This window comes from Rattus norvegicus, chromosome 15 (genome assembly GCF_021556685.1).
Source record: "Rattus norvegicus strain SHRSP/BbbUtx chromosome 15, alternate assembly SHRSP_T2T, whole genome shotgun sequence".
Taxonomy (NCBI): Eukaryota; Metazoa; Chordata; class Mammalia; order Rodentia; family Muridae; genus Rattus; species Rattus norvegicus.
Genome location: NC_141548.1, coordinates 32112219 through 32137152, shown reverse-complemented (window position 1 = coordinate 32137152; position 24934 = coordinate 32112219). Strand labels below are relative to the sequence as shown.

At 52.5% G+C, this 24934-nt stretch overlaps 1 protein-coding gene across 3 annotated transcripts in view; it reads left to right on the top strand.

Moving 5' to 3' along the window:
- The window catches only part of Zfhx2 (zinc finger homeobox 2), a 32048-nt gene extending 13093 nt beyond the window's left edge, over nucleotides 1-18955 (top strand). Inside the window, exons 2-10 of one of the 3 annotated variants that reach the window (NM_001098803.1) lie at nucleotides 5236-7307; nucleotides 7453-7973; nucleotides 8431-8671; nucleotides 9847-9921; nucleotides 10254-10312; nucleotides 12413-12613; nucleotides 13115-13241; nucleotides 13388-16849; nucleotides 17086-18955. In NM_001098803.1, the coding sequence (NP_001092273.1) occupies nucleotides 5285-7307; nucleotides 7453-7973; nucleotides 8431-8671; nucleotides 9847-9921; nucleotides 10254-10312; nucleotides 12413-12613; nucleotides 13115-13241; nucleotides 13388-16849; nucleotides 17086-18053 (7677 nt within the window). In that variant the 5' untranslated portion in view covers nucleotides 5236-5284 and the 3' untranslated portion in view covers nucleotides 18054-18955. Of the gene's footprint in view, nucleotides 1-5235; nucleotides 7308-7452; nucleotides 7974-8430; nucleotides 8672-9846; nucleotides 9922-10253; nucleotides 10343-12412; nucleotides 12614-13114; nucleotides 13242-13387; nucleotides 16850-17085 lie in introns of all 3 variants that reach the window. The other 2 variants (XM_087585643.1, XM_087585642.1) reach the window with 2 other exon arrangements.
- Nucleotides 18956-24934: the final 5979 nt, after the last annotated feature.

Below are 24934 nucleotides of genomic sequence, written 5' to 3'. Positions count from 1 at the left end.
CTCAGCACCATAAAAACAAACAAAGGCCACGTAAGACTTGAGCTCTGCGAACCTCCTAGGGGCCACCCATGCCTATCATCCCACTTGGGAAGCTGAGGCAGGCACTGCCAGCCTCGGCTTCAGAGCAAGATGCTATCTCAGAGAGAAAGACAGGGAGCAAGAGGGAGGCCAAGCAAACGAGTGAACTGTGGGAGGACTGGGTGTGAATCCTGCCCACCTATTCTGCCCCCATTGAGAGTCGGAGCAGGAGGGATACCAGCCTCCTATCGGACACTGTTCTGCCCCAAGAGAAGATGGCCAAGACAGAGGGTACAGCACAGCCCTCGCTGATACCCAGGCCATGTACTCTGTATGTTGCCTTTGTGGCCCTCATACCATGACTCCCAGGTTTCATGACGTGAGGAAACTTGGTGAGGTTGACGGCCTGTGAGTGCTGGAGCCAGCACGGGCTTGGTCTGCGTGGATCTTAGCTCCTGCTAAGACCAAGCCCGTGCTCTCACTCCGTGGGACTTATAAGGCCCGTGCTCTCACTCCGTGGGTCTTATAAGGCCCGTGCTCTCACTCTTGAAGATGTAAAGCCCAGGGCTGGGAGTGTCTTGGTACCAGCACTGTTGCCACAAAACTTTTCCTCCTTCACTGGGCTAAGGAAATGGAGAGGAGCAGGTTTTGTTTAAGCTTTTCAGAGAACTGGAACTTGGTGATGTTCTCTCTGTGACCAGCAGGGAGCAGTGGTGTTTCTTTTCCTCCTAATCCAACCCAGGTGGGGCTTGGAGGGAAACCCCCTGGGCCACGGTGGCCTCAAATTCTGTGGAGCCTCTAACTCCATTTCCATGCTCTGTCTCCCCCGACCCTCCCACCCCCGGCTCTAGTACTTCTCTAGTCGTCTGCCAGTTTCCCATCCTGCGGGGCCTCAAAGCCTGCCTTAAAGATATTCTGCTTGTACGCCAAACCTCAATCCAAGCCTTTCTGTTTCTGTCTCCTGATATATATTACACATACATGTGTGTGTGTGCATGTGTGTATACATATGTGTATATGCATATATATGCCTTCCTCTTCAGGTCAGTAATTATGACCACTTTGTACTTGGAGGACAGCAATTCCTGCTGTGCTTTGAAAGCTCTCCCGTGCTTCCCTTTCTGAGTAACAGACAGATAGGAGAACCAGGCGGAAGGGGAAAGGAGACAGTTCCTGGAATGAAAAGCATGTTTCTCCACAGCCTTGCCTTATCTCTCCCTCTCCACCTCACCCTGTGGAGGAGCTGGAAAGGGACAGGGGAATAGAAGAGCCACAGGGAGCTCCCAAGACTGAGGGCCGCCTTAGAGCTGTCGATCCATCTTTCAGGGCGACTACACCCTCAGAACTCTCCACCCTCCCTAGGCTCCTTCCATCCCCCGTGGTGGCAGCAGCCTTGTAATTTAAAGCACTCCCTGTCGCCTCTAATGCGATCCTCTCGTTTTATTGACTCTCTCTGCCGTCTGTGGCGCCCCTTCACATCAATCTCCGCTCTAATCACACGGCTGCCACTGCCTGCTCGGCAGCCCCTCTGCTAGGCGAAGGCTCAGCCCTTTCCTTTACTGTCCCCCACCTCCAGAACACCAGCCGCCTTCCCTCCCTTCCTTCTGAGCTGTAGTGGCAGGGTCTGTGGCAGTTGCCTTCTGCTTACCCTCCTGTGAGACCAGGCCCACCTGAGAGCCGCTCTTAAGAAATGCTGGGAACCACAGGAAGAAATGGCCATGGGACTGGATGACTGAGAATCTTGACTAGGGGTAGCAGGTAGAAGGGCCTGACTTTTAGAGGCTTCAACAGTCAACAGTCCAAAGCTAGAGGGCAAAACAAAACAAAAAGGGACCTGGAGATTTAGAGAGGGGACAGAAGTGGGGGAGTGGAAGTGTGGGGAGCACCCTGACCACAAAAGTCCCCTCAATAGTGAGTGGTGGGAGAAACACTGGAGAAAGGGACCTCGGACTTAGGTAGGGGGGGATGAGGAGGCAGAGATAAATTTGCAATTGAAATTTTTTCCTGAAGAGGAGGGGTAGGCTGGGAGGAAGGGAAGAGATTTGCAATTTTAAACAGCCACCAGCTGACCTACCGGGCAGTGTTGCGGGTCTTGCCCACAAGCTGGCCAAAAGCTGAGCCCCTTTGGTTTCCACTTAGCAATCAGTGGTCCTTTTCTAGTTGGGAAAATTAAGCTTCAGAGAGACGGGGGATCTGGGGGTTACTCCAGGGTCTGGTCCTGTCAGGCAGCCTCTGAGCCGTGATGTAGCGCTGTGAGTGGAGAGCCACGAGGGAGCTGAATACTTGTAAGCGGGGCTCTTCTCACTCTCCAAGGCAGGTGAGTTAAAGGGCCCACCATGTCAACCCTCAGCTCTTCCTATCAAGTGGAGCCCAGCCTGTGGAAATGACTGAACCCTCACAAACCAACAAACTTAGCATCCTCTGTCCCACCAAGGATCCTCCGAAGGAGTGCCTTTCTCCAACAATGTCAGGGCTTCTACTAACTAAGTAACTGGGAGTCTCAGTGCCCAGGAGGCACTCCACCCACAGCCTCCTCCTGTTTCTGCACTTTAATTTCTCTCTTCAACCCTTTTACCAGGTACTTCTTTGCATCTCATTAGCATACTAATCCCACCCCTCAAGAATTCCTTGAAGGTTCTGACTCAGGCCTAGGTGGGTTCCCAGGGGCAGGAAGTGGGAATAGTCTGAAAGGCAACGAGGCACATGGACCAAGGACCCATATCAAATCTGGGAATCTGGAGATGAGGGTTAAAGGTGGTGCAAGGAGAAAGAGGCCCTCCCCTCGCCCTTTCTCTGAAGCAGTGTGGCCCGAACATTAGACAGTTGATCATTAGAGATCTGTTGTGAGAGAGGAGGTAGATGGATACTTGGGGAACTGATAGGTTTTTTTGGGTTTTGTTTGTTTGTTTGTTTGGTTGGTTTTTTTTTTTTTTTTTTTGGTTCTTTTTTTCGGAGCTGGGGACCGAACCCAGGGCCTTGCGCTTCCTAGGTAAGGGCTCTACCACTGAGCTAAATCCCCAGCCCCAGAACTGATAGTTTTGTGGAAGGCTTGACAGTTCCTCCCACACACAAACCTCCCTCCCCATCCCCCGCCCCAACCCCTCCCCCCCTACCTCCCACCCCCTCTATCTCTCCAGGGTCTCACATATCCTAGGCTAGACTTGAACTTGCTATGTAGGCAGGACTTCTGATCCTCCTGCCTCTGCTGCCAGAGGACTGGAATTATAAGCGTGAACCTATCCCCCACCCCCAGTTGATGCAGAGTTGGGAACTGAGCCGAGGACTCTGTGAGGACTCTGTGCACGCTAGGCGCTAATCGTTCTGTGTGCTAAGCTGTTCCCCCATTTTGGAGCCCAGTTACTATCGGTAGCTCATTTAACCCTTGAGAATGCTGGGTGATGTGGTGAGGCTCTGATATGTCTTTAGCTGGTGACAAGGCCATGCTATGAATACTTTAACAGCTGCTAGTACCATTATTGCTAGGACTTAACTACTAATATTTGTACCTTCGATGTGAAGAGTAGAGAGGGCTGCAAAGGAGCTACTGCCTCCCAACTAGCCAAGGAGAATTCCTCGACCTTGGCATGTCCCAAACAGTCTGGATCTGGAAAACACTGGAGGAAGATTTGTGCCAAGAAAAGCAGAAGGACTGACTTGGGGCTGGACCTAGGGATCTTTTCCCAGGATTCATTCATTTGGAAGATGCTTATTAGCAGTAGAGGCAGGTATTAGGATGTGGCACGCCCCTGTCATGCCAGCACTTGGACAGTAGAGGCAAGAGGATTCAAGGTTATTCTCAACTAGTTGGACTGAAGGCTAGCCTGGGCTATGTGAACTGGACTGTCTGTGTAATCGTAAAGAGATGGAAAGCAGACAGGCACTCACGGAACTAACCCTCTAGAAGGGACAAAGAGTCAGGAAAAGTCTTTCACTAGACGGTGAAAAGTCTAGGTGGGCAGTCTGTCTGGAGGATGGTGTGAATGTCAAGGATTCCCTGGCCGACCAAGGACAAGGACCAAGGAATGGAATCAGCTTGTTTGAGAGACAGGAAGAACCAAAAAAAAGAGGGAACGGGTATGGTAGGGAGAACGACAGAGACGGGAAGGCTGGATAGCTGGCCGATGGGTTAAAACAAGACAGCTTGAAGACAAAAGGTAGACTTTGTGGCAGGTAGGCCTTTACAGACCAGGAACAGGAGTCTCCATTTTATTGTGTGTGATGAGAAACCACTGATGGGTTTTTAAGTAGAATGTAATATGGTTTCCATTCTTTAAAGACAATTATGAGGGCTGACAAGATGGCGCAGTACTAAAGGCCTTGCTGCCGAGCCTGACAACCTAAGCTTCATCCCCGGACCCACATAGTAAAAGGAGAGGACTGACCCCCCCACGGGTTGTTTTCTGGTCTCCACATGTGTGCCATGGCATGCACACACACATACACACACACACACACACATACACACACACGTAATTGCTTTACGACAACCATGAGGGAGAGGTAAGGACAGAGCTAGGTGGCTCAGAGCCTTAGGTCCAGTCCCTAGAATTTCATGAACTGGGTTGGGTGTGGCGTTGCACACCTGTAATCCCAACAGATGTGGAAGTAAAGGAGTCAGGAGTTCAAGGTTAGGCCGGGTTACCTGAGAGCCTGTCTTAAAAAAGAAAAACTCTAACCCAAAATTGAAGCACTGTGAAAAGTAAAGCAGTTGGTGAGGACACTCATGCAGACGAGACTGCGCATGCGCTGACTGCTGCCGACAATGGGGCGGCAGATAGAGGGTCTCCTTCCAAGGATTTGGCATTTTTCCTAGTTAAAAATGAAGTGGTCGTTCTGCCTGTTAGATGGAGAAGGCAGAGACAGAGATGAGAATTCCATCTGGCACATTAGCTCAAAAGGATGTGGGCAGCTTGGGCCAGGGTGCTTCCGTGAGGTGTACGGTCTGATGCGTCCTGCAGCTTGCTGTGGAACGCTGCGGAGCACAGATATGGGCAGAAGGGTGGGTGGCCCCAGACTTGAGATCTCGAGATGGAGGAGAGCTGGTTCAGGAAGCAGTAGTGAGTTCTGATTTTAGACACACTAAGTAAAGCTTCAAGTCGACACGAGGGCACCTGAAGCTGGTGCTCAGAGAGCATAGTAGGGCTAAAGAGCCCAGACATTCAGCCTTGCTGGGGACTCTGAGATCTTATGGCACTGCTCTCCCATGCTTCCCTGCAGGGTACTGGCTGTCACGCTGAAATGAACCCTCAGCAGTCCTCCGTCTACCATGGCTACCCTTAGCTCAGTCTCTTCCTCTGGTACCATTCCTTCCCCTGGGCACCATGTTCCATCACCATCTCCAGAGACCTCCTCCTCCAGCACCTCTGATCCTGTCACCAAAGATCCCCCTGATGCCCCCTCCACCGCTGAAAGCATAAGGTCCTCAGAACCAGGGGGAGAGCATCTGGAGTCAGGCAGAGACCTTGCTCCACCAAAGGAGATTGGAGAGCCCCGACACGAGCCTGGCTGTGGTCCCATCCCACCAAAGGACCTTGGGGTGTCGAAGGAGGAGAAAGGAATCCTTCCTTTGGACCTAAGCAACCACTTACTATTTTCAGCTGGAGGTCAGGCCTACCTTCTGGCCAACCTGTCCCTGTCAGGTGGCAGTGAACTCTTGTTACCAAAGGGCTTCCCCTGGGATGAGGCAAGCGTCAAGGAAGAGCCCAGCCTGCCCCTCCTTGCCCACTTCCCCTCCTCACACCTTACCACCCTTCACATCCAACATGGCTTTGACCCAGTCCAAGGCTTTAGCTCTTCTGACCAAATTTTGTCCCATGATACCTCAGCGCCATCTCTGGCTGCCTGTGAGGGAAGGGATGGATCCTTCTGGAGCTACCAGCTGGTTCCAAACCCAACCGAAGATCCCAAAGATGGCCCCATGGGGAGCCGACGGGGAGACCACAGGGCAATGTTCTGGATCTGCCTTCTATGCCGCCTGGGTTTCGGCAGGCTCCAGGCCTTTATAGGTCACACACTTTCTCATGGAGTGAAGCTGACCCCTGCCCACCACCAAGGCCTGCTGGGCAGCCCAGCTGTACTTCAGGAGGGTCATGATGGCGGCATGGCCTTCCTAAGCTTTCTGGAACCAAAACTTCTTACTCACCCTTCTCCTGAGGTACCTGACACCAGCACAGTGACTGTGAAGACAAATGGAGCCCAGGCTGAGGACGGCCCCCCAGAGGCAGACGTCCAGGCCCTTGTTCTCCCCGGTGAAGAGGTTATGGCCCTCAGCCCACCATCCCCACCCACAGCCCTAGCCACCTGGGACCCCAGCCCAACCCAAGCCAAAGAATCGCCAGTATCAAGAGGCGAGGCAGGGCCAGACTGGTTCCCTGAGGGGCAGGAAGAGGACGGAGGGCTCTGCCTCCCGCTCAACCAAAGCTCACCCACCTCTAAGGAGGTGGCCGTGCTCCCAGCTCCAGCAGGCTCTCCTGAAGACACCAGTGACCCACCTCAGTCCTGTCGCCTGACTGATGACTACACTCCAGCCCCTGCAGCCTTCCAGGGCCTCAGCCTGTCCAGCCACATGTCCCTGCTACACTCACGCAATTCCTGCAAGACTCTCAAGTGTCCCAAGTGCAACTGGCACTACAAGTACCAGCAGACCCTGGATGTGCACATGCGGGAGAAACACCCCGAGAGCAACAGCCACTGCAGCTACTGTAGCGCCGGGGGCGCCCACCCCCGCCTCGCTCGTGGAGAGAGCTACAACTGTGGCTACAAGCCCTACCGCTGCGATGTCTGCAACTACTCAACTACCACCAAAGGCAACCTTAGCATCCACATGCAGTCGGACAAGCACCTGGCCAACCTGCAGGGCTTCCAGGCAGGGCCTGGTGGGCAGGCAAGTCCCCCAGAGGCATCCCTCCCACCCCCCTCCATAGGGGAGAAAGAGCCCAAGACCAAATCATCCTGGCAATGCAAAGTGTGCAGCTACGAAACCAACATCTCCCGAAACCTGCGCATCCACATGACCTCTGAGAAGCACATGCAGAACGTCCTGATGTTGCACCAGGGGCTGCCACTCGGCCTGCCCCCGGGGCTGGTGGGACCAGGTCCTCCTCCCCCACCAGGGGCTGCCCCCACCAACCCTCCTGAACTCTTCCAGTACTTTGGGCCCCAGGCCCTAGGACAGCCTCAGACATCCATGCCTGGGCCCGGGCTGAGGCCAGACAAGCCCCTTGAAGCTCAGCTACTTCTCAATGGTTTCCACCACCTTGGAGCGCCTGCCCGAAAGTTCCCCACAGCCGGTAAGTCCTCAGCAGTCTCCAGCTGTTCCCTACTCAAGTCAAATTGTAGTCCCTGCCTTCATCCAAAGGCCAACACCCCACTTAGGTCAACATAGCTTATTCTAATTAAGTACCTCACTCATTTCTTCCTAATCTGCCCCCCCAGCCCCCGGCAGCCTCTCCCCTGAGACCCATCTGCCACCAAGTCAACTCCTGGGCTCCTCGTCGGATGGCCTGTCCACTTCACCATCCCCAGATGACAGCCCACCCCTGAAGGTGTTCCGCTGCCTGGTGTGCCAGGCCTTCAGCACAGACAGCCTGGAACTGCTGCTGTACCATTGCAGCATTGGCCGGACCCTCCCGGAAGCTGAATGGAAGGAGGTAGCTGGTGACACCCACCGGTGCAAGCTCTGCTGCTATGGCACCCAGCTCAAGGCCAACTTCCAGCTCCACCTCAAGACTGACAAACATACTCAGAAATACCAGCTAGCAGCCCACCTCCGGGAGGGGGGCGGAGCCATGGGCAGCCCCTCACCACTGTCCCTGGGGGATGGGACTTCATACGGCGGCTCTGTCTCCCCGCTTCACCTGCGCTGCAACATCTGTGACTTTGAGTCCAACAGCAAGGAGAAGATGCAGCTGCACGCCCGGGGTTCAGCCCACGAAGAAAACAGCCAGATCTATAAGGTGAAGTTCAGGCAAGAGGGGGCGGGCGGGAGAGGGAGGAGGAGCAGGGTAGGGTGGAAGGTACAGCATAGAAAATTAGAGGAACGCGTGGTGAGGGCCAGCGTGTGTACCAGAGTAACAGCCTTGGGCAGACCTGGAGAAAGACCAAAGGACAGTGGGCTCCGAGGAGGAGAAACAGTTTATTCAGCTGTTCTGGCATGAATGCTATAGGGATGAGTCCATAGCAGTCCAGCCCATCATAGTATCCAGGACAGGAGCGGATTCCAGTCACACACTGGGGATCCCAGGATTGATGGGAGAAAAAGGAAATTGAGAGAATAAGCCATGGTATATGGGAGGCCATAGAAGAGTCGAGGGAAGTCACCCAGGAATGAAAGAGTTCAGGCGAGGAGGGACAGTCCCCAGAGATCTGACCGTGTACCTTCTGCACCTGAGCTGGCCTCTTCCATGGTTCTAGTTTCTGCTGGAAATGGAAGGAGCAGAGGCAGGACCAGAGCCGGGGCTTTACCACTGCCTGCTGTGTGCCTGGGACACGCCCTCCCGCCTAGCTGTGCTGCAACATCTACGCATGCCCGCCCACCGCGATGCCCAGGCCCAGAGGCGTCTGCAGCTGCTACAGAGCGGCCCAGCAGCCGAAGAAGGACTCTCAGCTCTCCAGAGTATTCTGAGCTTCAGCCGTGGGCGGCTTCAGACTCCTGGTGAGGAAGAGGGAACGGGAGAGTAAGGGTGGACGGGAGGCAGCAGATGCAAGGGGATAACCGCAAAGTAACCTAGGAGGTAGAAACGGGCGCCCGAACCGAGGCAGAGACAGCAAGTAGGAAGGCGCGGAAGAGTGAGGAGGCAGGATGGGGGCTTCAGGGACAGGAAGGTTTCCCAAGGAGGAGGCAGGGAGGAGGCAAGCGGGAGAGAATAACAGAGATTTTGCTGAGTAAAGGGCAGGAGGAAATGAGTGAACTAGTGTCCCAGCTCTATTGGCTGTACAAGGTAACAGGCAGAAAACAGAACCCATGCTAGGTCAGACTTGTCGGAAGGCGATGGGAGCTGTGGGCGCGATCCAAAGGCAACAGGGATGAGAAGAGGCCCCGACGAGTTTCCCAGCCTCTTCCTGTCTCCTAGGAGGTCTTCAGCCTCAAGGCTGGGCTTAGAGACCCCCCTTAGGCAGCAGAGGCTATACCAGCAGAGGCCGGGAACAGCCGGGCATGCGCCATTGATCCTGAGGGTGCAGGAGAAGAGCCTGGAAGGGGCTGTCAGAGGTGGGCACGGGCATCTGGGCTTTGGAGAGGCCAGCGGTGGGCGAGGGCGAGGGCAAGGGCAGGGCAGCAGGAACCAGGAACAGCAAGCATTGACTGGTGCTAATTGAATTGCCAATACGCTGGCTGGAGTTAAGTGCTGGAGGGGCCCAGATCAATAGCTAACGATCCTGGCGCAAGGCTGAATGGAGTTAAGGAACTTTTAACACTTTAATTAGGCTGCCACCGAAAATAAATTCCTACACATCTGTCAATTCTTACTTGAGTGGTAATCTCCTTGCCCATCGCCTGTTCACCACAGCTGCCGCTTCGTTCGACAGTGCCTCTCCCACTACACTTGTGGGGCCTCCCTTTCCCAGGGTCAGTCAGGCCAGGAGGCCAAGCTCAGACCAGTCCTGTCGTGGGGCATGTTCCTAGGGATGGGGTGCTAGGCTTCTCCCACTTTGCACTTTTACCCTGTGTGCGTCCGCTGGTGGCTTTCCATCCTTTCCCGCCTCCGGACTCACACATCCATTCCTCCACCACTGGCTGCTTGTCCTGTTTCCTCTGCCCTCTTCCCTCCTTCCTTCTCCCATGTTTTGCCATGTCACGCTGACTCTCCTCTCTCTCTCCATCCCACACAGGGAAGGCTCCTGACACCCCCTTAGCTCAGCCACCCACCTCTGAGAAAGATGCCCAGAACAGGACAGAACAACGGGGTGAGCTGCTCCCCGATGCCCTCCCCCACTCACTGTGCATACTGGCATGTGGGTGGGGCCTTTCAGAAACCCAGGCACCCCAAAAGGCCTCCTGCCCAGAAGGAGCAAAACTGACCAAGGGGTGGGGGGAAGGGAGAACAAGTGACATCCGCCCCAGCATCCCTGCCTGCTTTAAAAACCCAGCCCTGGCTAACCCAGCAGTGACCCCTGCCAGACCTCACCTGGCTGCTGAGTTTCTCCTGCTTCCTACCCTGAGAGCTCTCTGCTAGCAGAGTGGCCATGCAGGAAAGGGGGACTAAGAAGTCCTCAACCTCCTCTCCTCTCATCCTCAGCTTCCGAAGTGACAGAGGACAGAACTGGCCCTCCCAGAGACAGTGCCAACCAGATCACGGTCAGAACTGGGGTGACTGGGATGATGAAGGTGGGGGACTGGCTTTACTGAAATCTCTTACTCTAAAGGGGTAGTTCTCAACCTGTGGGTCACGACCCCTCTGGGGGCTGAACAACCCTTTCACAGGGGTCGCCTAAGACCACCAGAAAACACAGGTATTTATGTCACAACATATCACAGTAGCACAGTTACAGTTAGGAAGTAGCAACGAAAATAATGTTATGGTTGGGGACGGGGGAGTCACCACGACATGAGCAGCTGCAGTAAAGGGTCACAGCATGGGGAAGGTTGAGAACCCCTGCTCTAGAGGCTTTTGTCATGCTTGTGGCTGATTTAGTTCAGAATATCACACGAGAAATGCTGGACAAGGCCAGCTCTATGTGCTCAGCAGGGATGGGAGAGAGCTGCCTGAACACAGGAGTGACAGGAAGGGACGGCAGGGACTTGAGGAAAAGTCAAGGGAGAAATCGTATTAACAGTAGGAAAGACTGGTGGTCGGTGCCAGGAGAGGAGGGAGGGAAGAGTGGAGGAATGAGAAAAGCAGAGCAAAGTCAAAGAGTGGTTTCCTGGGCCGCTAGGAGGCTGCTCCTTCCTCAAAGGAGCCATAAGTCTGGAGGGCACTATCCTGGCACCCCCTTCTTTAGAGTAGAGGCACCAAGCAAGTAACTGACTGACAAGTAAGCCCCAGGACTTGAACTTGAGGACACCCAGGAACAGCTTAGCCTTATGGCCTCTAAAAGCGTTGCTCCTGAGGAGATGCCTGTCATCCCGGGCTTCCCAGACTTCAGTGCAGCATGCAGAGATGCCTCTGTCCTGAGTTTCTCTTCCTCCCAACTCCTGTTCCCCACAGCCTTTCTGTTACAGGTGTGTGTTCTGAGGTAATATGAATGCTTGGATCCCCTGCTCCAATATGCAGGCCTGGGAAAGCGCAGGGCCACAGGAGACAAAGCAGGCTTGAGAGAGAAGCTTGGTCTGAGGCAGCAGAGAAAATGCCCACTAGTCAGTTCATGTGGTAGCAGGCCTCTTTTGCCTCCTGCCTATCTGGAAGTCTAGGCCAGACTGTGCTGAGGGACAGACCAGAGTTTACCAGGGTCACTTGAGTGGCATTTGCTTATATTAAGAAGTAAATAATAATAATTAAGAAGTAAATAATATATACAGATATATAATTTGAATTTTTGGAAACTTTAGCTGTGCTGTCAACTTTGGAAAAAAGTATCCCCGTTTACTGTGTTGAGTTGGCACTGTACAGAAATTAACAGCCATATTGGTCTAGAAATGTTGAGCTTAAATTTTTTCCATTTGTACAGGGGTAACACACTGTATTAAATATGTAAGGTCTTATCTACGTGGGTTTGATTACAAAAACTAATAAAGTATTCTCTAAATAAAAAAAAAGAAGTAAATAATAATAATTAAGAAGTAAATAAGAAGCAGGATGGCGCTTACCTTAATCCCAGCACTCAGGAGGCAGACGCAGCAGATCTCTTAAGTTCAAGGCCAGCCTGGTCTACAGAACAAATTCCAGGACAAGAAATGGTGAGGGGAAGAGAATGGTGAGCATCTGAGCCTGGAAGGCATGAGTGAGCCTCAGGGGCAGACAAGTAGGACCTTCTGTAGGAGATGCTGAGGCATCTGAAGAAGCGACACAGGCAGGATAAGGAACCTCAGCCCAGAAAATGCACAGAAGAAAAGAGGTATTTCACAGAAAAGGCAGGCAGTGGGTAAGAAAGCTAGACTTGGGCAAGGCTGATGTAAGGCCAGCAAGAAAGCTGGAAAATTGACTAGAGTATCAGACACAAGGAAAGACACCAAAAGAGAGGCAAAAACCAGAGTGAAGGGACAGGGCAGGGAGATGGGGGTGGGACACCGACAAAGAAGGAAGTCAAAGTAACAACCTAGGCTAGACCTTTGTCCTAGGCCAAGGGGATTGCCAGCCTTGAGGGCTAGTTGGGGGCTGAGTGGGTTAAGGTGCCTTCCTGTCTGACTTCCGTCTCCTAAATTGGATATGGGGACAGTGTTGCATTGAATCCTACTAACAGAGATAGTAGGTCCCCCACCTCTCTCCTGACTCCTCCTCCACCCATATGTATTCCCCAGGTATTCTGCTGTCCTTACTGCAGCTTCCTGAGCCCAGAGTGTGACCAGGTGAGAGTTCATACACTCTCCCAGCATGCCGTGCAGCCCAAGTACAGGTGCCCGCTCTGCCAGGAGCAGCTGGTGGGCCGGCCTGCCCTGCACTTCCACCTCAGCCACCTTCACAACGTGGTGCCCGAATGTGTTGAGAAACTGCTGCTTGTGGTGAGTGTGGGCTGAGGAAAAAAATGGCCTTAAAGTCCTGTGAGAGCAACGCAGAAGGGGAGGGAGAGAAAGCAATATCCAGGCCAGTGTGTGGGGGTAGGTGTGTGAAGGAAATAACATTCTAGAGAGTTGAAGTTGACTTTAAAATTGGTGGGGTGACTCTCAGCACCGAGGTTGCCTAATCCCTTTACTCCTGGATGAGACAACTATACAGACCCCTCACTTCCATTAACCCTGAAGAGTCCTTAATAGCAGAACCAGGTAGCCTTCAGGTAAGATATTCAGCCTGAGGAAGGAAGGTCGGGGCAGCGGGCAGCTAGTTACCCAGTCCCTCATCCAAAGAAAAGCATCAGTTCACTGGGAGGTTTGTCTAGCCTGGAGGCTGGGTCCGGACGAAGCGAGCTTGGCACAGATGTGGGTGCACAGTAAACGGGTCAGGGCTAGCTAGCAACAGGAGGCAGCAGGTACAATGAAGACACTAGGATGTTTTCTACATTATAGGCCACAACTGTAGAGATGACCTTTGCAACCAAAATGCTGCCTGGACCCACATTAAACCCTGTGGAGGATGGCCTAGAACGCCCAGCTCCTGGACCAGAGCCCACTCCCAACAGAGACCAGGTAGCAGGTAAGGAAGGGCACAGCTTACCTCCCAAAGTGGCAGAAAGGAGGATAAAGAGGTCTGAAGTTAGCTGATGCTAAGTCAATGGCTCTGGATATGGAATGGTTGGAGCTCAGCTTGAACACAGTTCTCTGTTCCTCTGTCTCCTATAGACAGCTCTAACCTGGCCCCAGAAGCCAGTCCAGATCCTCCTCCTCCTCCTGAGCCTCCCCTGGCACCAGTCGAGGGCCCCATGGAGCCCTCAGAAAGCCCTCAGCAGCCCCCTTCTCCAGCCTCATCTCCAGTCCCTCGGCCAGATGCCCAAGTTGAAGAATTGACTCCTCTACCTACCATGTCTGAAGAGGAAGAGGGAGTCATGGGGGAGCCCCGCTCTGCAGAGCCAAGCCCAGCTGACTCTCGCCATCTAACCTATCGGAAGACCACCAACTTTGCCCTGGACAAGTTTCTTGACCCTGCTCGGCCCTATAAGTGTACTGTGTGTAAGGAGTCCTTCACCCAGAAGAACATCCTCCTGGTTCATTATAACTCCGTCTCTCACCTTCATAAGATGAAGAAGGCCGCCATTGACCCATCATGCCCTGCCCGAGGAGAGGCCGGCATCCCGCCACCCACCACCACTGCGTCAGACAAGCCCTTTAAGTGCACAGTCTGCCGAGTGTCCTACAACCAGAGCTCCACTTTGGAGATTCACATGCGATCCGTTCTGCATCAGACTCGCTCAAGGGGGGCCAAGACTGATGCCAGGACCGAAGGACCAGAGCGAAGCCAAGAAGAGCTCAAGGAAGGCGAGACGGAGGGCGAGGTGGGCACTGAGAAGAAAGGCCCTGACCCCAGTGGCTTCATGTCTGGACTGCCTTTCCTGTCCCCACCACCCCCTCCCTTGGACCTGCACCGATTCCCCGCCCCTCTCTTCACCCCACCAGTCCTGCCCCCCTTCCCTCTGGTTCCAGAATCACTACTCAAGCTCCAGCAACAACAGCTGCTTCTTCCCTTCTACCTCCATGACCTCAAGGTGGGGCCCAAGCTGGCACTGGCTAGCCCTACGCCCATGCTGTCCCTGCCAGCCGCCAACCCACCTCCTCTCCCTGCACCCCCCAAGGCTGAGCTGGCTGAGCAGGAATGGGAACGGCCCCTCATAGCTGAGGAGGGGACTGAAGCGGGACCCTCCTCACCACCCCACTCGTCACCCAATGAAGCCGCTCGCACAGCAGCCAAAGCCCTTTTAGAAAATTTTGGCTTTGAGTTAGTAATTCAGTACAATGAAGGGAAGCAGGCAGTGCCCCCTCCCCCGACTCCTCCTCCCCCAGAGTCTCTGGGGGGCGGAGACAAGCTGGCGTGCGGGGCCTGTGGGAAACTCTTCTCCAATATGCTTATCCTTAAGACTCATGAGGAACATGTTCACCGGCGCTTTCTGCCCTTCGAGGCTCTGAGCCGTTATGCTGCTCAGTTTCGAAAGAGCTATGATAGCCTGTACCCACCCCCAGTAGAGCCCCCCAAACCTCCAGATGGGTCCCTAGAGTCACCTCCCCAGCTAGGCCCACCTTTCGTGGTTCCTGAGCCTGAAGTAGGGGGGATCCACACTTCTGAGGAGCGAGGCCTGGCAGGAGGACCCTGGCCCTCAGAGGAAGAGGAAGGCTCTAGAGGGAGTGTAGTCCCTGTAGGCCGCCGGTTCTCTAGAACCAAGTTTACAGAGTTCCAGACCCAGGCCCTGCAGTCTTTCTTTGAGACTAGTGCCTACCCCAAGGACGGAGAGGTGGAGCGGCTTGCAAGTCTCCTGGGCCTGGCTAGCCGTGTGGTCGTGGTGTGGTTCCAGAATGCCCGCCAGAAAGCCCGAAAAAATGCTTGCGAGGGTGGGCCCATGACAGCTGGAGGAGCCACGGGAGGAGCCTCTGGCTGCAGGCGCTGCCACGCCACCTTCGCCTGTGTTTTTGAGTTAGTGCGGCACCTCAAGAAGTGCTTTGATGACCAGCCTCCCGCGGAGGAGGAGGAGGCAGAGAGAGGGGAAGAGGAGGAAGAGGTAGAGGAAGAGGAGGTGGAGGAACGGAACCCGGAACCTGCAGGAAGACATGGTGACCGATCACCAGAACGTGCAAATGCGGAAGACGTAGGCCAAGCAGAGCCAACAAGGCCAGAAAGCAAAGAGACTGAAGGGAAGGCGCCTCCCTCACCCCCAGCACACACCTGTGACCAGTGTTCCATTTCCTTCCCCAGCCAGGACCTCCTGACCACGCACCACCGACTGCATTTCCTACCATCGGTGCAGCCCAGTGCCCCGTCACAGCTCCTAGATCTGCCTTTGCTGGTGTTTGGGGAGCGAAACCCTGTAGTATCGGGCCCCTCATCAGTGACAGGGACACCCCTCAAGCGGAAGCACGATGACGGCAGTCTGTCTCCCACGGGCAGTGAAGCAGGGGGCGGAGGAGAGGGTGAACCCCCCAAAGACAAACGCCTACGCACTACCATCCTGCCGGAGCAGCTGGAGATCCTGTACCGCTGGTACATGCAGGACTCCAACCCCACACGGAAGATGCTCGACTGCATCTCTGAGGAAGTGGGGCTCAAAAAACGAGTCGTGCAGGTCTGGTTCCAGAATACCAGAGCCCGGGAGAGGAAAGGTCAGTTTCGAAGCACCCCTGGGGGAGTGGCTGGTCCAGCAGCCAAGCCCACTGCCACGCCCTCCCCAGCACCCTTCCCCAAATTCAATCTCCTATTGAGCAAGATCGAAGATGAGACTGGGAAGGAAGCCCCAAAGAGAGAAGCACCTGCCTTTCCCTACCCCACAGTCACCCCTGCTGCCGCTCCTGGGCCTCTGCCATTCCTAGCGCCTGGGAAAGAGGTCACTGCACCAACACCAGAGCCCCCTCCACCCCTCCCTCCGTCTGCACTCAGTGAGGATGAGGGTCCAGAAGAACCATCCAAAGCATCTCCAGAAAGCGAGGCTTGCAGTCCATCAGCAGGAGACCTAAGTGATTCATCTGCTTCCAGCCTGGCTGAACCAGAGTCCCCTGGGGCTGGGGGGAATGGTGGAGGACCAGGCAGTGGGCCTGGAGTTCCCGATGGCATGGGACAGCGGCGGTATAGGACCCAGATGAGCAGCCTGCAGCTAAAGATCATGAAAGCTTGCTATGAAGCCTACCGCACCCCTACTATGCAGGAGTGTGAGGTGCTCGGGGAGGAAATCGGACTACCCAAGAGAGTCATCCAGGTCTGGTTCCAAAATGCCCGTGCCAAGGAAAAAAAAGCCAAACTGCAGGGGACAGCACCAGCAGGGAGTGGGGGTGGCAGTGAGGGCCCCTCTGCAGCCCAGCGAACCGACTGCCCCTACTGCGATGTCAAGTATGACTTCTATGTCTCCTGCCGAGGCCACCTCTTCTCTCGGCAGCACCTTGCCAAGCTTAAGGAGGCCGTCCGAGCCCAGCTGAAGAGCGAAAGCAAATGCTATGACTTAGCTCCTGCACCCGAGACCCCACTGGCCCCCAAAGGGCCACCCGCCACCACGCCTGCCTCCGTGCCCTTGGGGGCTTCCCCGACCTTGCCTCGCCTGGCTCCAGTCCTCTTGCCTGGCCCAACTCTAGCCCAGCCACCACTTGGAAGCATAGCTTCTTTCAATTCAGGTGAGTTAGGGGTGGCTGGGAGGAGTTGGACTGGCGAGAGCATCTCCTCTAATTGTAAGCCCTTCTTTTCCTTCACGGCTCTCGCCAAGCCTTGCAGCAGGCTCTAGGAAAAAGGAGATTTGAGAGTATGGCCACTGGGCGGGGGCACGGTGAGTGTGTGGTAGGTGTAGTCTGGAGCAGAAAGGTCTGTGAGGCGGGAGACCATTAACCCTTCATTACTGCTTTCGTTTTCCTAGGCCCTGCAGCCTCCTCAGGCCTTCTTGGCCTTGCCACTTCCGTCCTGCCTGCTACCACAGTGGTCCAGACTGCTGGTCCAGGCCGCCCCTTACCTCAGAGACCTGTGTCTAACCAAACCAACAGTTCTACTGACCCTTCCCCTGGCCCAGCTACTGAGCCCTCAGGAGACAAAGTCTCTGGTGAGCGAAAGCCAGTTGCAACGCTTACCAACTCTTCCACTGACGCCCTCAAGAACCTGAAAGCATTGAAGGCCACTGTCCCAGCTCTGTTGGGGGGCCAATTCCTGCCCTTCCCATTGCCCCCTGCAGGCGGGGCAGCACCACCAGCCGTCTTTGGCCCTCAGTTACAGGGGTCATACTTCCAACAGCTTTATGGCATGAAGAAGGGGCTATTTCCCATGAACCCGGTGATACCTCAGACCCTCATTGGGCTGCTACCCAATGCCCTCCTCCAGCAACCACCCCAAGCCCCTGAGCCTACAGCTACAGCCCCTCCAAAGCCTCCTGAGCTGCCGGCTCCGGGGGAAGGGGAGAGTAGTGAGGCTGACGAGCTGCTGACAGGCAGCGCTGGCATCTCCACCGTGGATGTGACTCACCGCTACTTGTGCCGCCAGTGCAAGATGGCATTTGACGGCGAGGCTCCAGCTACTGCCCACCAGAGATCCTTCTGCTTCTTTGGGCGGGGTTCTGGGGGCTCCATGCCCGCCCCATTGCGGGTGCCTATCTGCACCTACCACTGCCTGGCCTGTGAGGTGCTGCTGAGTGGGCGTGAAGCCCTAGCCTCCCATCTGCGCTCCTCAGCCCACAGGCGCAAGGCAGCCCCGCCCCCAGGAGGCCCTCCCATCACCGTTACCAACAGCGCCACTGCTGTCCCGGCTGCTGTGGCTTTTGCCAAAGAGGAAGCAAGATTACCTCACACGGACCCCAACCCCCAAACTACTACTACCTCTACACTTCTAGCTTTATAAACAGATAAACCAAGATGGGGACAAGAGAGGGCCTCAGGGTTCCCTCACCCCAACCTTCAGCTCTGCCCACCTCATGGGAGTCTGTCAATTCCCACCCTCAGTGGGCTTCACACACCCCACCTCCAGCAGAGTCCTGCCTCCCCGTCCCACAAACACTCTGACCCTCATTCTCAGCCCCTTGCAGATGCACCCCAACTGTCTGTTTTTTCCCCCATTGAATTCCCAGTCCTCTTCCCTTGTAAACACATACCTTTTCCATACTATTATAGTGACTGAGAAAAACGCCAAAAGAAAGAAAAGAAAAAGGCAAAAAAAGGGGGGTGGAAAATCAACTTTGCCACCCCCCTTCTTCCTGTCCCTTGTCCAGAGCACAGACCGCTCACAAACTCCAAAAACCCAGTTGGTTCCTAAGGTTGGAGCCTGGGATGGGCAAGGAGCCCATAAAACTAACCAAACTGGAGGCTGTCAGGGGGAGAAGCACCCCTGGTCACCCTCCCCGCGCCCCTCCCTTCTTTCCTTCTCCTCACCTGGTAGGACCCTTGCAGCCTGGACTCCCGGGGAAGCCGCTGCCAGGAAGCCCTCTACCACCCCTCACCCCTACCCTGGAAACTGCAGTAACTTTTTCTCAAAGGCTTTAAACACGGAGGTCCTCTCAGCAGCCGTGGGCCTGCCCCCTTGCCCTAGCCCTGCCAAGGGCGGTCCAGCTTCCGGGGATCAGCATTGCCCACCAATGGCAAATCCAAAGTTCTTAAAAAAAAAAAATCCACACCAAATAAACAAGAGCAAGAGAGAGTGTGCGCAGACACGTGAGATGGAGAGACCAGAAGGATGAAGTAAAGAAAAACATAAACTTTGAATATACGTAGAGAGAGAGAAAAAAAAAGAAAACTCTCATCAAACAAGTGTTCTTTTTGTTTTGTTTTTGTTTTGTTTTACTGCTTGTGGCCCTTCTTCCCCATTTGAGAGTTTCTTGCAATCTGAGTTCTGATGCCCCTAAGCCCTTATTGGGTGCCGGTGAGCTGCAGGACCGGAGGCAACACAGCCTTCCCCTTGCTGTACCAGGTCTCAGTACTAGTAAGGTAGAGGTAACCCCTGTCCCCTAAGGTAAACAAGTAACAGGACAGGTGATAATCCTCTCATTCTTAGCTGTCAAAAAGCCTAGTGTCCTGAGAGCCTTGGGAAGAAGGGCACACTTCTCCCCACACTTCTGGTTTCTGAAATCCCTTATGCCTGCCCCATTTTCTTCTCCTTGATACCCACCACCACCACCACCCCGGGTGGGGGATCCTGTCACATTTCTGATTGTCTTGAATCTCCTTTGCCTTTGTGGGGTCCCCCTGTTCCCCACCTACTTTTCCTCCTAGACTTCTACCCTTGCCCTTATCCCCTCCAGCTCAACCCAGCCTCTCCATTAATCAGCATCTCCCGGAAGTGTTGCCCAAGGCAGGGCATAAGGGTCTAGTGAGGCGGTAGGAAGAAATACCTGAAGCACAGCATACTCTCCAGGGGACAAAACAGGAGAACAGTGTCCTGGGGGGGAGCCCCCCCATCTCAGTTCTAGTGGGTAATTTTGGCAATCCCCAAATCTAGCCCGAGTGGCACAGGATAGGTTTAATGGATGCTTTATTTTAGCAAAGAAAAGCCCCCCAAATTTCCTACACCTTCCACACATTTCATGTCTCCCCTTAAACCCAAGGAGTCGCTCCAGGCTTCCTAAGTTAGTTACACATCAGCCTGCCCTAGAGCCCAGCTTTTGCAGAGTACCCCAGCCACATGTCAACACTAGAGCAATGGTTATGTGCAGAAAGGGAGACAGGGGGAGGGTCAGCTTTAATCCTCAGTTCCCACATACTCTGAATCTTAAACTCCTGTGACATTCACTGAAAATTAAGAAACTCCTAACTCCAGCCAATTGAGGGTAGGATGAAACCAGTCCTGTTGATACCAAAAAATGCCAGTTACAGATGATGACAAATGGAAGAAAAGCTAGCCCGAGGTGGTCTGGTCCCTGTCTCTCAGCGCCTCTCTCACAGCCACACATACCTACATCCTTTTGTCTCACTCGTTGAAATTCTATGTATAAAAGTATTTTCTTAGCAGCATGTGTATAAGGAAAAGGGTTGGGTTTTTGTTTGGTTTGTTTTTTTGGATTTTTTTCAGTGCTTTCTGGGAATGTAACATGTATAAAAGATAAAAAAAAAAAGAAAGAAAAAGAAAAGGAACTTTAAAAGAAAATCTTGGTAAACATCTGCCTTGGGATAATTAGAGGTGTTGTGTTATGTATTTTAGCCTGATTAAGTTGCATTTAGTTTCAAAGAGACAGAAACTGGAGCTGCTTGTCAGCTGTCGATCCAAAGTCTCTCAGGCCACACAGCAGTACCAATCCCTCAGACAGCCGTGTGCACTAGGGGACCTGGTGTCTGAAGGATGCTAGAGGTGACCAGCGAGTCACGAGAGAGCAAGCACAGTGACATCTACGGGCTGTCTGTCTTTTAAACAAGCTCGAACTAAGGTCTCATAAGACAGATCCATCATGGCTTCAGGTTTCTAACACACACATTCCTGAGGAAGCTCCCAAAACAGGTCCCTTCTTACTCCACATTTGTGAACGGTATTCCCTTTAAACCTCGTGAGAGGACTGAGAAGTACCCAGTCCTCAACCAGGAAGAAAGGGAGAAAAATCTGAAGGCTTCATAGCTAGGTAAGATAGATGCTGCAGGATCATTGAACAAACTGGTTCTTACCCCAAAACCCTACCCTTTGGCTGAACTTAAACACTTAGAACGGAGAAAGCCAATGATTCTAGGCATAATAGCCCTGGATGCTCCATTCCTTCTGTTCCTTAATGTCAAGATAGATAAAGTTTTCATCACCCTCCTATTTCAAGACATTTGCTCATCTACTCATTGGTCCCTATTTTTAAAAATAATCACATAAGGCTGGATGTGGTGAAGGATACCTTTAGTCCCAGCACTCAGGAAGTAGGAAGCAGAGGCAGACAGGTCTCTATGAGCTCAAGGCCAGCCTGGCCTACACTTCTGGGCCAGCCAGGTCTGTATAGTGAGACCATCTTTAATAATGATAATAATTAATAATAATTTGCATATGAACAGAAGCAGAGTTCTGTGTATAACACCCCACCAAAAAAACAAGCTCATCCTCAAAAGAAGCAGACCCTACCCAAGGGTCTATCTGCAGGTAGATGAAGTACATACAACACACACACACACACACACACACACACACACACACACACACACACACACACACGTACAAGAATGTGGCCTGACATAACAGCCTCACACCCTTGAGAAGCAATATCTTCTAGGAACCGAGGTTGTAGGTTAGCAGAAGGGAAGGGCACTTGCCTGCAAAGACCTCATGCCTGCTGATTTTCTTCATGTGAATGGAGACAGAAAAAGCTGAACTACACCAAGTCCCGAGAAAATGTGACCACGGTCAGTTAGTGTTGAACGTTATTAACTTGCAGAAGAAAGGCCATAAATGATTGTCGTCTAAACAAGAGAAGTCAAGGGAACTATATCACCCTGAAACTGAGCAGAGCATGCTGGGACTCTACAGGAAGGCCTGGTATTGGGAAGGTGGGGCACACATCTCAGACACCAATCAGAAACTTAGAGCTAGGACTGGAGAGATGGCTCAGTGGTTAAGAGCACTGTCTGCTCTTCCAGAGGTCCTGAGTTCAATTCCCAGCAACCACATGGTGGCTCACAACCATCTGTAATGGGATGCTCTCTTCTGAAGAGAACTACAGTGTAATAACATATAAATAAAATAAATAAATCTTAAAAAAAAAAGAAACTTAGAGCTATAAATAAGGTTACCAGTTCTAGGAGACTGAATTAGGAAGAGAAGCCAGGGAACTACAGCAGCAGTTACTACCAATTAAAGACAGCGGACCCAGGAGCAGAACCAACAGGAGCAAAGTGTGGATTTCATATGAAAAGAGGAAACACGGGGCTGGGGATTTAGCTCAGTGGTAGAGCGCTTACCTAGGAAGCGCAAGGCCCTGGGTTCGGTCCCCAGCTCCGAAAAAAAGAACCAAAAAAAAAAAAAAAAAAAAAAAGAAAAGAAAAGCGGAAACACTGAGATTGGACTTTTAGGGAAAGCTGGACCACGGTCCGTCACGTTTGAAGGATAGAAGAACAACACCGAGAGTATGGTCCTCTTTGGAGAGTATACAGCTCTTATGGAACTAGGGAACAAATCCAGGGTCTCATAAACATTAAGCAAGAGCTCTGTCACAAAGCCACAGCCCCAGTGCCACACACTACCACCCCTGATATATAGATATAGATCGATAGATATAGGTAGATATTTAATCATGTAGACTGTCTAGACTTGAACTGTCCGTCTAACTCAGGATGACCTTGAACTCTAGGTCTTTGGCCTCCATGTCCTGATTGCTGGAATTACAGGCAAGATTTTTTGTTTGTTTGTTTGGTTGGTTTGTTTTGTTTTGTTTTTCAAGTCAGGGTTTCTCTGTGTAGCCTTGTCTATCCTAGAAGAAGCTGGATAAACTGTAGCCCGTCTGCCTCTGCCTCACTGAGTGCTAGGATTAAAGGCTTTTCCTGCCTCTGGCCGGCTCAACTCATTCTTTGAGTCAGGCTCTGAACTGGCTCTGTAACTCAAGCAGCTCTTTTTTTTTTTTAAGATTTATTTATTTTATGTTTATGAGTACAATGTAGCTGTCTTCAGACACACCAGAAGAGGGCATCAGATCCCATTACAGATGGTTGCGAGCCACCATGTGGTTGCTGGGATTTGAACTCAGGACCTCTGGAAGAGCAGTCAGTGCTCTTAACCACTGAGCCATCTCTCCAGCCCCTCAAGCAGCTCTTAAGCTCAAGATCCTCCTGCCTCAGCCTCCTGAGCAGTTGAGGTTACAGGCCTCAAGACACTACACTTCCCAAAAGCATAGCATCAAGAGACACAATTAAGACTCAATTGTGTGGGGGCTGGGGATTTAGCTCAGTGGTAGAGCACTTACCTAGGAAGCGCAAGGCCCTGGGTTCGGTCCCCAACTCCGAAAAAAAGAACCAAAAAAAAAAAAAAAGACTCAATTGTGTGACGACCCTGTGACTGTCCTTGATGGAGAAGGACCCAGCTAATCCTCCAACCATAACACAAGTGGAAATGGGGCAGATAACACTATTCCCTACCAGTGTGAGATGGGTTGCCTGCAATTCCCCAGCGACAGAGAGAAGTTAGTAGACATGCAGGCTGGGTGATTATAAGTAGAACAGAAAGAAGATGAACCTGTCCAAGAGTGGGAAGAATGGGGTCAGCAATACAGCCTTATCCAACCACATATACGTTCTTGTCAAGTCCATGGCTAACATACAGAAATGAGTGATCAGCAGAGGCTCACACATGTTGCCCCGCGTCTATAACTCTATGGTCCTTTTCTCACAATAGCAAACCCTGTACAACATCTTCTCCACTGACCTTGAAGAAAACCGGACATTCCCACCAAACGATTCAAGCCTCAGCAGCGAATCCATCTACAGATTCTGGGGTGTTTGCCAATCCTGTCATGGGCCCCACACAGTGCTTGCTTCAGTTTCATAACCCAGGTCTCCAAAAAGACAGATGGGTGGGATCTATCTATCACCACGAAAACCCATGACATCGAGCGAACCATGACACTTTTAGTCTCATGGTTCTCCACAGGAAGGTTTCAAAAACACATGGCAGCCAACAATTGCAACTGGGGGGAGAAGGAAGCGAAGCTTTGAAGGACTTATCAAGGAAGATAACCACTGTCCAATGCGATCACTGTTCTAGCAAGTTACACGTGCCTAACTGGACCTCCCATCTCACTGCCTTTTACCAGCTGCCCTCACTAACACATGCATGCATGTACCCACGACAGATCTATCACCACTGTGACATCATGAAGGTGGTCAAGAAACCACAGAGATTCAAAGGTAAGGAAAATTCCGGTGAGACTGACTGGCCTACAAGATGAATGCCATCCTGTAGAACTGTCTGTCCCAAAGTTTGCCCACCTGTATCATGATCACCTGAGTTTAAAATGTATGCTAAGAAACGTGTAGTGGTACAAAGCCATAATTCCAATTCCTAGAGACAGGAGGTTCACCTATTCAAGATAGCCTGGGCCACAGAGTTAGTTCAAGGCCAGCCTCGAACTTAGCAAGACCCCGTCTCAAAATAAAAGCAAAAAAGGGACGTAACTCAGAGTGTTTGCCTGTCATGCAGAAGTCCTGGAATCTATTCCTAGTACCACAGATAGTAATTAATTAAATATACCTTTCTGAACCACACTGTACACCAAATGAATCAGAAACTCCCACTGAATTGATCTATGCTAGTGACTGGCAACTGTCAGCTCAGCCCCCAACATCTGTCTGTGACCTGTCCCAGCTCCCCAGTTCCCAGGGCTCTGATACAGCACATACTCCCACACAGCAACTAGCATCACTTCAGACTTTTTTGTCCCTTTAGTGCTGGGGATTGAACCCAAGACTCCACCTATGCTAGGCCACTAAGTGTTCTGCCACTAAGTTATACCCAAACCAAACGTTTTGGGTTTGTTTTTTTCCACCTCAAATGTAGCATCTTCATTCACACTTTCAAACTTCCAATCTACCAGAATCTGGTGGTATTGTGTGTTTATAGTGACTTTTCTCTACCAGAGGAAAACAATTCTTAAACACTATCCACTTACCGTGTGACTGAAGACTTCCTGCCTTCTTTTCTCCTGAGGAAACTTTGCTTCTTCTGAAGCTGCCATCCGCTTCCAGAGATGTTGGCATCAGAACTCCCCCAGCCCAGGGCAGTTCTGCCCAGCGTGGACAACAAACCCCTGCTTACTTTCCATAAACAGGACACATCTC